The following is a 12,580-nucleotide window of genomic DNA, read 5'->3' as shown; positions in this document are numbered from 1 at the left end:
CTAACCAGAAATCTCAGTGTAGTTTAGATTTGCATTCAAATCAAATCAAATTTGTTCCTAGGGGTGTTTAACATTTTTCCATATATTTGTTAGCCATCTATATTTCTTCTTTTGAGAAGTATCTCTTTAGTTAATTTGCCCATTTATTGATTGGGTCTTTTTTTTAAGTGTTTTTTTTTAGTTCTTTTTATGTTATAGATTAATCCCCTGAAGGAAGAATAGCTGGCAACGATTTTCTCCAATTCTTTAGTCTTTCTCTTCATGCTCTTGTTACATTTGCTGTGCAGAAACTTTGTAATTTGATGCTGTCCCACTTATTTACCTTGGTTTTATTTCTTGAACTTTAAGAATCTTATTAAGGAGGTATGTGCCTTCACCAATATGTTAGGGGTGTTGAGCCTATATTTTCTTCTATCAGTTGCAAACTTTCTAGTTTAATTCCTAGGTCTTTAGTCCACTTAAAAGTTGACTTTTGTGCAGGGAGAAATATAGGGATCAAATTTCATTCTTCTACATATGGATATTCAGTTTTCCTAGAACCATTTTAAAATTTATTATTAGTTAAACATGATAATAGAATGCATTTTGACATATTATACATATATGGAGTATAACTTCCCATTCTCTAGTTGTACCTGATGTGGAATTACACATTGGTCATGTATTCATATATGCATATAGGAAAGTAATTTCCAATTCATTCTACTATCCTTCCTATTCCCATTCCCCCTCCCTTCCTTTCATTCCCCTTGTCTAATCCAAAGTACTTCTGTTCTTCCCTACCCACCCCACTATTGTAATTTATGCATCCACATATCAGAGAGAACATTTGCCTTGGTTTTTTGGGATTGGCTTATTTCACGTATGTTGATAGTCTCCAGTTCCATCTATATACTGGCAGTTACATAAGTTCATTTTTCTTTATGGCTGAATAGTATTCATTGTGTATAGATACCATATTTTTTTTATCCCCATTCATCTGTTGAAGGGTACCTAGGCCAGTTCCATAGTTTAGCTCTTGTGAATTGAGCTGCTATAAACATTGATGTGGCTCTTTCACTGTAGTGTGCTGATTTTAAGTCTTTTGGGTATACAACCAAGAGTAAAATAACTGGGTCAAATAAATAGTGGTTCCATTCCAAGTTTTCTGAGGAATCTCCATACTGCTCTCCATAGGGGTTGCATCAATTTGCAGTCCTACCAGCAATGTATAAGTGTACTTTTCCCCCACATCCTCACCAACATTTATTGTTGCTTGTATTCTTGATAATTGCCATTCTGACTGCAGTGAGATGAAATCTCAGTGTAGTTTTGATTTGCATTTCTCTGATTGCTAGAGATGTTGAACATTTTTTCATGTATTTGTTGACTGATTGTATTTCTTCTGTGAATCATCTATTCAGTTATTTTGCCCATTGATTGGGTTATTTGTGATTTTTTGGTGTTAAGTTTTTTGAGTTCTTTATATATCCTGGAGATTAATGCTCTGAGGTTCAGCACCATTTTTTTAAAGACTGTCTTTTCTCCAGTGTATGTTTTTAGCATCTTTGTCAAGCATCAGTGACTATATCTATGTGGGTTGTCTCTGTGTCTACTATTCTGTTCCATTGGTCTTCATATTTATTTTGATTTCCAGTACTGTGTTATTTTTCTTACTATAATTTTGTAGTATAATTTCTAGATCATGTATTGTAACACCTCCATCATTGCTCTTCTTGTTTGGTCTTTCCAATTTTTAGTGTCTTCTTCAATTTTGTTCATCAATATTTTTGTTTTTTCATTATAGAGTTAATTTGCTTTCCATGTTAAATTTATTCCAAGCTATTTTTATAGCTTTTACTAATGGGACTGCTTTCTCTAATTTTCAGCAACTTCATTACTGAGCTATAAAAATGCTCCTAATTTTTGTATGTTGATTTTGTATACTATAACTTCACTGAATTCATTCTAATAGCCTTTTGATAAAGTCTTTAGGTTTTTCTCTTTGAAGAATCATGTCATATGAAAATATGGACAATTTGGCTTCCTTCTCTCCTATTTGGATGCCTTTTATTTTTCTCTTTTGCCAAATTGCTCTGGTTACACACCATGTATTCATACTATGTTGAATAAGAGTGATGAAAATGAATTGTTCTTACTGATATTACAAGAAATACTTTCATCTTTATCCCATTCAATATAATTTTGGCCATCAGTTTGCCTTCTATAGGCTTTATTATGTGGAAGTGTTTTCTTTCTGTACCTAATAAGTTATTAGTTTTTATCATGAAGGGATTCTGCGTTTTATTGCATGCTTTTTCTGAATCTTTTGAGATGCCTGTATGGTTTTCATCCTTCATTCTGTTGATGTGATATATTACATTATATGTTGAATTATCCTTGTATCCTTGGGGTAAGTCTCATTAATCATTTTGATATGTGATTGGATTCATTTTATTAGTGCTTTGTTGACAATTTTTGCATTTATGTTCATCAGGATATTGGTCTGTGGTTTTGCTTTTGGTTCTTTCATTTTGATATTAGGATAATGCTGATCTCAGTTTAGAAGAGTTCTTTTTTTCCCTTGAAATTACACATTAAATCTTGCTACTCATTATTGAGGTGTTTGTTTTTTGTCTTCGTGGTCCAATTTTGTTAGATTATGTGTGTCCACAAATACATCAATTCCTTCTAGGTTTTCCATTTTGTTTATGTGGGACTATCATAATAGTCCTTAATAATCCTTTGTATTTCTGTGGCATCAGTTATAATTTTTCCTATTGTTTCATTATCTTTGAGGTTGATTAAACCTATTAAGTTATGTATCTATTTTTTCCTTGGACTTTTTTCATCTGAAAATTATTTTTATATTATATCCTCAAACATTTTTTCTATATTTGTCATGCAATTTGCATATTTGTGATTTTATTTATTATCATCTGTATAATCATACCATCATGAGTGCTCTTTTTCATTCATTCTGTGTGAATTCATTTAGACTATATCCATATTCCTTTACTGATTTTCAATTTTATTTAATCAGTTTTTGATATAATTTTCATCTACAATGGTTTGTCTTTTGCTCTTTCATAGCTTTCTTAAGCATTTCTGGTTCACTTTCATAATTATTTATTCTTTTTATCCTTTTTTGAAGGTGAACTTTTAAAATATTTTGTAACTCATCTTTGAACTATCTTTTTGTAGAGGAATATCACATTGAAATTCTTTTAAAATATAATAACTATATGATTGAATTCTTTCTGTTACATGAAATAATTTCTCTGCTGGTGAATGGTTTTCTTCTATTTTAAATTTATGTTCGTATCCTTCTATTTCACCCCTTCTCATAATATCTATGTGTAGGTCCCACAGTGATTAATTTATGGTTATTACATTTTTTCAAATAAAGGTAACTATAATCTGGGTTGTTTCAGAATAGTACAGAGAGAGACCAAGGCAAGTAGAATAGTACACAGAATCAAACAGATTTTACTGCCTTAAACACCATTGTACTGTATTTTTTATGTCTTCTTCTCAGGGCATGTATCTTCTCATTTTCCATGTATCATTTGTTTTGTACCCTATGTACCACAGACTCTCTGAGAAGAGAGATTATGATTTATGCTTTTCTTTTCTTTTACCACCTTTCAAGACCAGAAATCCTTTAGGTTGGATTTGGTTGTAGATCATAAAATTGATAGGTTCTTCTTCTTCAGTTGTATCTTCCCTGGTCTTGATTCTTTGGAACTAAATCCTTACTGGATAATGAATTATTTCTCCCATGGCTTTCCTATTCCCTTAAATGTCATCATTATAATCAAAGGATTGTTGCAATGGATTTTTCATTCTGATAAACTTTTAGAACTATCTGTAGTCTGTACAAGGTATAGAGTCTGAGGAGGGTTTTTTTTAATAATCTTTCCACATCGTTCATAATACAAAGTTTCTTAGTATGTGACAAATAATCCTTGTATTTTGTGGATCATGGTTGTGGTCCTTTCTGTTTCATTTGAGATGCTGTTTTCTTTCTTTGGTGCTTTTTATTTTCAGTTGATTTTGAGGAAAGGAGTATAGTTTGAAAAATGTTCATACTCTTCCATAATTTACCCAAATTCTCTAGTGATCTTTTAAAAACACAGTTCACATCACCTAGTTTATCTACTTCAGTTTTCAGAGGCAGAGAATTGAAGCATTTACAATGAACTAAAAACTCAGTACTTGACCCACAAAGGCAAATAGGATATGGTCCCTCCTTATCTCTGCAACATCATTGTGTTCTACTTTCCCCCTTTCCCTATTAGTTTTCTTCTAGTTCTTCAGTAAAAGAATGATATTTTTATTTTATTTATGCTCTCTTTCATTTATTCTTATTTTCTGGAATTTTATTTTCTCCCGGTTTCTAATTCCTATTCATCTTTTAGGTTTATCTAAACATTTCCTCAGAGAAGCCTTCTCTGACATACAGTATAAATTAGGTCCACTATGTTCATCTCCATCTTGGTTGCCTGTTCTTTTCCTTCATATAATGGAGTAAAATCTGTAGTAATATGTTTATCTGATAATGTGTGTCTTTTAATCTAGACTGTAACTTCAGGAGGGCTTGGAACTTTATAATATTTACTGAATGAATGAATGAATTTTAAAAGAAATAATAGATGCAGAACTTTGAAAATTACCTGACCAGGGATTACTCACTCTTAAAAGTGCTGTTCTATTGAATACATTTGCCCTACCACATGTGTTAATATACAAGTAACATTTATTGAGTGCCTGCTATGCTCTATGCCCACCTTTTTTAAAAAAGTTAACTGCATTACAGTTTACTGGTTACCTCCTATATACCCAGACACAGTGACAGTTATTTTATAATCAACACCTTCAAAACTCACAATAATCCTAAAAAGTAGATTTTTATAATCAATATGTTAAAAATGAGAAACTTAGGGTTATAAAGGGTAATTGACCTATTCAAGGTCATTCAGCTAGTAAATATTTGAAACATGATTTAAATTTAGATTGGATGATGAAAAGCCATTCCTTTTCCTTTTCAGTCAAGTGTGCTTTCTCTAACAAACACTGTGAAAGATTTTATAGAAAAATTTTAAAAAATTCTATAAAATTATATTGTTAATTTCTTCCAAATGCCTATTAATAATCTATTATCAAAGACTTGTAAATACAAAATTATAAAGTTGTGAAAATTGGTTTTTATTTAGTGCTTATTAAACAATTCAAATATTTTAATTATGACATAAAACATGCCTTATTTTCCCCTCAGTACTTAAATTAAATACATCTTAGTTCATTTGGCCTCTGCAACAAAATACTATAAACTTGGGAACTTGTAAACAACAGAAATTTATCCCTTATAGTTCTAGTGACTATGGAAGTCCAAGATGAAGGTGTTGGCAGATTTGATATCTGGTGAGGGTCTGCTTTTTGGTTCACAGATAGCATCTTTTCACTGTGTTCTCAAATGGTGGAAGGAACAAATGAACCCCACTGGGCCTTTATAATGAGATACTTCCTGCATATGCAGTTATAAATCTGCCTTACACTAAATGTAGTATTTAGTTCATTCATGAAGGCCCCACCCATATTACTTAGTCATCTTCCTAGGCCCCTTCAGATACCATAAGTTTTTGGTTAGGATTTCAATATATGAATTTTGAGTAGGCCCAAACACTCAAGTCATAGTATATTGTAATATTAACTATCTTCACAATGTGAATGGAATAGTATTTTCTTTTGTCACAAAGCAGTATGACAGGGTGCTAAACCAAACTAGAAAAAATTTTAAATATATTATCTTCATTTTTAGTTCCAATATCTCCTTCTTAGTCAAATATTTGGGGGGAATTAAATTCAGATCAACAGCTGCTAATTTTTTTATTATAACACCAAAACCAGAACTAATTTGAAAAAAAAAATTTCTTGATAGTATATGAAAACATTTTTTAATGGAAGCTAGTGATACAATAATGGCTATGAAAACATTTGAATAGCTCAGGAAGAATGCCCTCAGATTAGGTTTGAATAGAAATAGTACTCTTCTCTCAATATCAGGAAATACATGAAACATTTTATTGTTAGGTGGTAGAAGAAGAAAAAATAAAAGAAAAAAATGGGCAATTTGAAATATATAATGAATATCAGAAGACAAAATGAAGTTTTGAGGAATAGTTAATATCAAGAAGAAAAAGAAATGAAAAAAATGCTATATAGCTATTTTTTTTCAACATAACTCACTCATTCCTCCCTTGATTTTTTAGTCAAAATGACTCCCATCAATCTGTCTTCCCTGTTCTCTTTTCAAACTCAATGTAATCTTGGGTGTACCTGTCCTTGATATAGACACAAACTATATGAAATTAAATTTTATAGGTTAAAAATGTCATATGTTGGCAATTACATATGACTTAAGCTGGAGTCATCTCTTCATTTTATGAGAATTAGAATAGAAACATAGACATTTGAAATGAGGTGAATTAGGTTACACTGCTTATTAGTGATGAGGTTAGTATTTCATCTTTGATGCATCTAATTTAAAACACCAAAAACAATGTCACATCAAACAGTGCTTGATAACAATTAAATGAATGAACAGATAAATGAATTCATGTTCAATTGTATCACAAATGAACATGTATTCTTCTATAGTTGATTGCTAAATATAAAAGACAACACAGAGTGCCATTTGAGAAAGTTAAGGAATAGTTTCCTATTTCTTATTTTAAAAGTAACATTTAAAGAACTCAAAACACTTATAACAGCTTCTCAGGTTTTGCTTCCATGCTTTGTTTTATAAGTCATTTAACTTTATTAGAGACCCCCTGGTGTGCTACATTTAGTATAAGGCAGATTTATAACTGCATATGCAGGAAGGATCTCATTATAACAGGTTAACACATTACATAGGTCCTTAATGCAGTCCTTTTAAAAGAACATAAAATGGCCAGTGCTTTCATTTTTCAATGCAAATCCTCTTTTGAAATGTGTTTGAAAAAACCTGTAGTTATTGGTCTTCAAATCGTAAATTGAATTTCTCCTTCCGTAATAAAAGTAAATTTAGGTAAAAATTACCCACAAAACTACTACTTATGGTCTCAGTAAAAACCAGATATAGTGGCTATAACCATAAGTCATGGACTTCCTGCTGCCATTTCTGGCCAGATTAAAGAGGACACTTGAATTTCAATTCACCCCTGCTGATTTGGGTAAGGGCATTAATGTTACTTTAAAATCATCAGCATCAGGGAATTAGGGACAGGAAAAAAAAGAGTTACTCTGAAGCGGAAACAGAAACAGATGTGTCTACTAGTCATGTCTAATGCCTTGATATTTGTTTTCCAAGGGTCCACCTGGTCCAGCAGGTATTCCAGGTCCCTCAGGAAAGAGAGGTCCACGGGTGAGTAGATGAGCTTCATTTCCCAATGCTGTTAGGATTAGTAATTTACCCATATGTTTTTTCTAGTATTGTACAATATGTACTTGCTCTGGAAACTTGCCTGGATTTTCCAACTTAGCTCTACCTTTGCCAATTCAAAAGAAGTTTAAGAACACATGCAGCCTTGTTTATTTGAGTGTAAATAGCCAGGCAAAAAATTCTCTGTGAAGATATCCAAGAAAGATCTTAAAATTTGTAGACTGGTGACCATTCTGTTGCTATTTGTAACATTTATTCTTAGTTATATAGTGATCTCAGTAGTCTAAGATGAGGTTCATTTAGAAAATGAAGAGATTTGGGCTGCCTTAAAATAGTGCATTCCTGGATTACACAATGGAAAATACTGGGGCTATTGACTAGAAAAAAAATCGCCTTCAGTAAAAAAGCTGCCTTGCAGATCAGCAGTAGTTTCTCACATTACACAGGTTCAACAAAAGATTTATTGCTATGTTAGAATTAGTTTCTTCAAGCTAACAAATTAATGTGGATTTTTTACTAAATAATATTTTTTCAATGATCTAGAAAAATAATTGTGTTGTAAAGACAAATGCAAATGTCTTTTATATAATATACTTTCAAATAACCTTAAAATATTACTCTAAGTTTTGCATGTTCATACCAAACTCTTGTGCCTAAGATAAATTCTCACTGGACTCTAGCTGCTGTACAGCATTTTCTCAATTTCTCCATAGTTAATGACCTATCACATTCATCCAATGTCCCTCTAAACCTTGCATATTCTCCTTTAGCACTGGAACAATTCCCATCATCCTACCACTCTGTGAGGAGACTTTGGATCCTACTTTTCTGAGGACCTGGGACCTTCTTTGTACTAATTTTATTCCCTCTCCACCACTAAGACTGTTATGCTCCCAAGAGGATGAACTTCAGGTTCTGGATCTGCATCTAGTTTCACGATACACTACTTTGCTTCCCAAGTTCCTTTTTTCTCTCTTTTGTCCAGTCATTTACTTAAAAAAATGTATGCTTTTTCAAAAGGCTAGTTATTTCAATTGTGTTCTTAATTTCATCCCCTTCAATAAATTACCTAACTTGAAGGTTGAAACTTCACTTTTTTTTCCTCTAAGTTTTTTTCCTATTTGGCAATAACTAATACGTTATCCCTCTTTTGAAAATCCTAAACTTTCATTGAAATTAATTTTTCCTAAAATATTGTCCTTGCTAACAGTTGCATTACTGAGCTTTGTGAAATAATAGTTTATACCTGTTACTTCTACATCAATAATTCATTCATTACTCCCCATACTTTTCCCCCATGTACTTCATTAAAATTTAATTTTCAAAGGTTATCAATGAAACATCATGAAATCAAATCTATTTCTTAAGTTTTCATTTTGTTAGACATATTGTCAATATTTACACTGCTGATATCTCTTTCTGAAATAGTTTTATTAATATAGAATTGAAGAGGCTACTAAACATACTATCAACTATAAGTTTGGCTAAAGAGAACAGAGGTTAAGTACAAAACCCAAGTAAGTATGGGAACCTGGAGATTTGGAGGCTTTCAGGAGATAATTCTCAGTTCCTCTACTTATTGGTTATATAAATGTCCTCATTTGTAAATGGGAATAAAAATGACTACCTTGCAGGATTGTTACAAGGATTAGTAATAAGAAATATAAATCATGAACATAGCTCCTGGCACATATAGGTACTCAGTAAATAAAATCAATTTTTAAGTTCAGATCATATATTTTATCATTAAAGTATAATCAAATTGACAAATATTCATATAGTACCTAACATATGAGTCTCTTTTAAAAATATTTATAATCTTATAACTAAATACCATGTCATTAAACAGTCAAAATACAATAAAATATTTAAATAACAGATTAGAGAAGTAAAAGAGACGTACCAGGGCAATATAATAGTTAATTGATAAATTAATTATACATTCAATAATTTTTATAGAAGTTAGTAGGATAAATAATTTTATTCTGATGTGGCTAGAATTTTTAAATGAGGTAAGATATCAATTGAGACATGAAGAATGATTTAGATTGGTATGAATTCTGAATTTCTCAAATTCAGAAAGGGATAGCACATATTGAGAGGAGTAACTAAACAACTGTACTTTGTTAGACTTGTTACTTTCCATAGCCTTTAAAAGTGCTAAGCAATATGCTGTGGCTGGATTTAGGGGTGGCAAATAAAGGAGATAAAACATATTTTAAAAATTTACTCATATAATGTTAAAAATTTTTGAAAAAAGATTATTAATTTGATTAGATTGTATTATTTAATGTTTATTTGAATAAGCACTGAAATTTATATCTGTATTTATTTCTAAGAATAAACAGACCTTTTCACATTTGCAGGGCATGCCAGGACCACATGGAAATCCTGGGTTACCGGGATTACCAAGTCCAAAGGTGAGTGATTATTAATGATGATAAATGATGTTCATATGATTTTTCAGGCAGAAAATACACACACACATTTGGTAAATGGTGTGATAAGCCAGAGAATCAGACTGCCAGAATAATTGTAAATTGAGGAGTAAAATGATAAAATCTAAGGAGAAAAATAGAAGAGCTCCCCTAAAACCTAGATTAGACTCCCTTTAATTCTTGGATGATCTGACATGTACCGGTATGAGGGATACCCCAAGAAGCTTCACAGAGAGCAACAAGTGATTGAAAGTTTGAAAGAATTAAACTAACTTTAGCCACTAATCACAACAAGGAAAACATTTTAGAGACATGACAAATGCCTTGGTAAACCTTCTCACTGATATTCAGGAAGGGCCACATGTTATCTAAATTCCTTATCCTTGGACTAATGGACTCACACTATTAGCAAAACTGAAAAGAAGCCCCTCCTAAAAAAATTACAAAACCTATTTTCAAAGGAGATATTTCAGGATTTAACTGCCTAAAAAACAGAAAAAGTCCAAAGGAGATAAGAAAATCTAAAATTTCTTCAACATATCACATCTGATACATAGTATACAATCAAAATTTCTAGCCATAAAAAGAAAAGAGAAATCTGATTTGAGCTTCAAAAAGTGGCCAATACAAACATATCTCAAGAGAACCCAAATGTTAAAATTAGCAGTTGAATATTTTATATTGACTATTTAAATATTTTCAAGGAAAAGATGGTCATAATGAGTGAGCAGATATAAATCAGCAAATTAAAACTATGTAAAAAGAATCAATTATAAAAAAATTAACATGGTATTTATAAGTAAAAACATAGGTCACAAAGGATTTTATTATAGTTAAACTTCTCAAGGACTATAATTTCTTAAATCCTTTAAAAAGTATTTGGAAATTATTGCCTCAAATTAACTCACTTGATTCTGTAATAAAGATTATAATATATTACAACCAATAAATAAGATTTAACCTTTTTAGACTTCATTCTCTTTATCTGCAAAAGGGAATTTATTAAATAAGCTCTGATATCTTATAAATTTTAAACTTGCTACTTTTTTTTGAGATGGATTCTCATCATGTTGCCTAGGCTGGTCTTGAACTTCAGCCAGCTTCAGCCTGCTGACTGGTAGTACTACAGGTGCTCTCACTGCAATGCCTATGTTACTACCTTTTTAAAAATATTTTTGATGAAGAATTGAATTTGTAACATTAAAATATAACCAAAATAATTTCTGAGGTCAATAATCTTGAAATCAATGATCTAAAATAGTAGCCTTTAGTGGTAGAAGTGGTAATAGCTATGGAAGGAAAGAGATCAACCTCAAAGACAACTTTTGTTTTAAAATTTTTCTTTGATTATATAACACAGGGCTCTTTGACAAATTTCTGCTTTGTTTATAAATTTATAATCTGTACAATGAAAAAAATGTGAAATGTTCAAAACTTTTCTCTTGATCTTCTATCATTCATCAGCTTAAATGACATTTAAAAGCATCTTTGAATATGTGAAAGAAGATACCTTTTTATTTCCTTTAAAGTAAATAATTTTTAGAACTATCTAGGAATGTAGAATTATTTATTCTCAGTTGATAAGGATATCAGAATTTGAATTGTGAAGAATATCTACTAGACCTTTATTTTGTGAGGTGTGATAAATAGTTAAACTTTCTTTGCTACTATGCATCTGTCTTTGTTTTGGGTTGCAATATCAGAATATCTTAGACTGGTTAATTTATGAAGAAAACAAGTTTATTATAGTAAATGATTCTAGAGGCTGGGAAGTCCAAGCTCTCAGCATTAGCATCTGCTTGACTTCTGGTGAGGGAATTTTGGCAGAAGGGTAAGTACATGTGAAAGGGATTAGGAGACAAAGGAAAACTACTTTATAACATCTTGATTGTAATAATTAATGTAGTTATGCTGAGAGCAAGAGAGCTCACTCCAGAGAGATGGCACTGTTCTATTCATGAGGTCTTCACCACCATTCCCCAAATACCTCCCAGTAGGCCCCACTTCCCAAATCTGTTGCATTTATGATTAAGCCTCACCATGAATTTTGGTGGGGACAAATCATATTCAAACCATGGCAGCATCATAAGAAAGATTGTTTTAATATTGTGTCAAAAAACTTTGGCTGAAACTTAATGTCATGTTTCTTTGAAATGTAAAAGATTAAGATTTCCAGACTATGTAAAGTATCTATTTTTTGGAACAGAATGAAAGAATTTCTCATTTCTATTTTCTTTATTATGAAGGTGATGGGTGCATTTTCATTGCAAAATTTTGGCAAATACTCAAACAAATTTTAGGATTATTATAAGAAATTTTCCTTTTCTAAAGTAACCAGTCTCCCAATGCTAAAATAGGAATGATAACTCAATGGGTCACAAAAATGAAAGAGATAATACAACCTTTACCTAGATTTTCTGAAGAAAAATGTTTCAATAGTAATATTACTTTATATTTTTAAAATCAATTCTCTCTAGAGGATTTTTAGCAATCTTCTCAGCTCTCAGCATTTAAAAATAAGATTAATAAAACTATACATTAAAAAGGTAGCCAGACACATTAGTATACACCTGTAATCACATTACTCAACAGGCTGAGGCAGGATTTCAAGCTTGAGGCCAGCCTCAACTTAGTGAGAACCTGTCTCAAAATAAAAACAAATTTAGAAAAGGACTGGGAGTGTAGTTCAATGGTAGAGCACTTGCCTAGATGTGCAAGACCCTGGGTTCCAACCCCT

General features: G+C 31.4%; 1 protein-coding gene across 1 annotated transcript in view; it reads left to right on the top strand.

Moving 5' to 3' along the window:
- The window catches only part of LOC308655526 (uncharacterized protein), a gene marked incomplete at both ends in the record, with an annotated part of 166,739 nt that overhangs the window by 26,309 nt on the left and 127,850 nt on the right, over positions 1 to 12,580 (top strand). Inside the window, 2 exons of the mRNA XM_081305605.1 lie at positions 7,334 to 7,387; positions 9,772 to 9,825. Coding sequence (XP_081161731.1) covers positions 7,334 to 7,387; positions 9,772 to 9,825 — 108 coding nt within the window. The remainder of the gene's footprint in view (positions 1 to 7,333; positions 7,388 to 9,771; positions 9,826 to 12,580) is intronic.

Source organism: Spermophilus citellus, assembly GCF_964194105.1.
Source record: "Spermophilus citellus genome assembly, chromosome: 9".
Lineage (NCBI taxonomy): Eukaryota > Metazoa > Chordata > Mammalia > Rodentia > Sciuridae > Spermophilus > Spermophilus citellus.
This window is presented reverse-complemented; position numbering and strand designations above follow the sequence as displayed.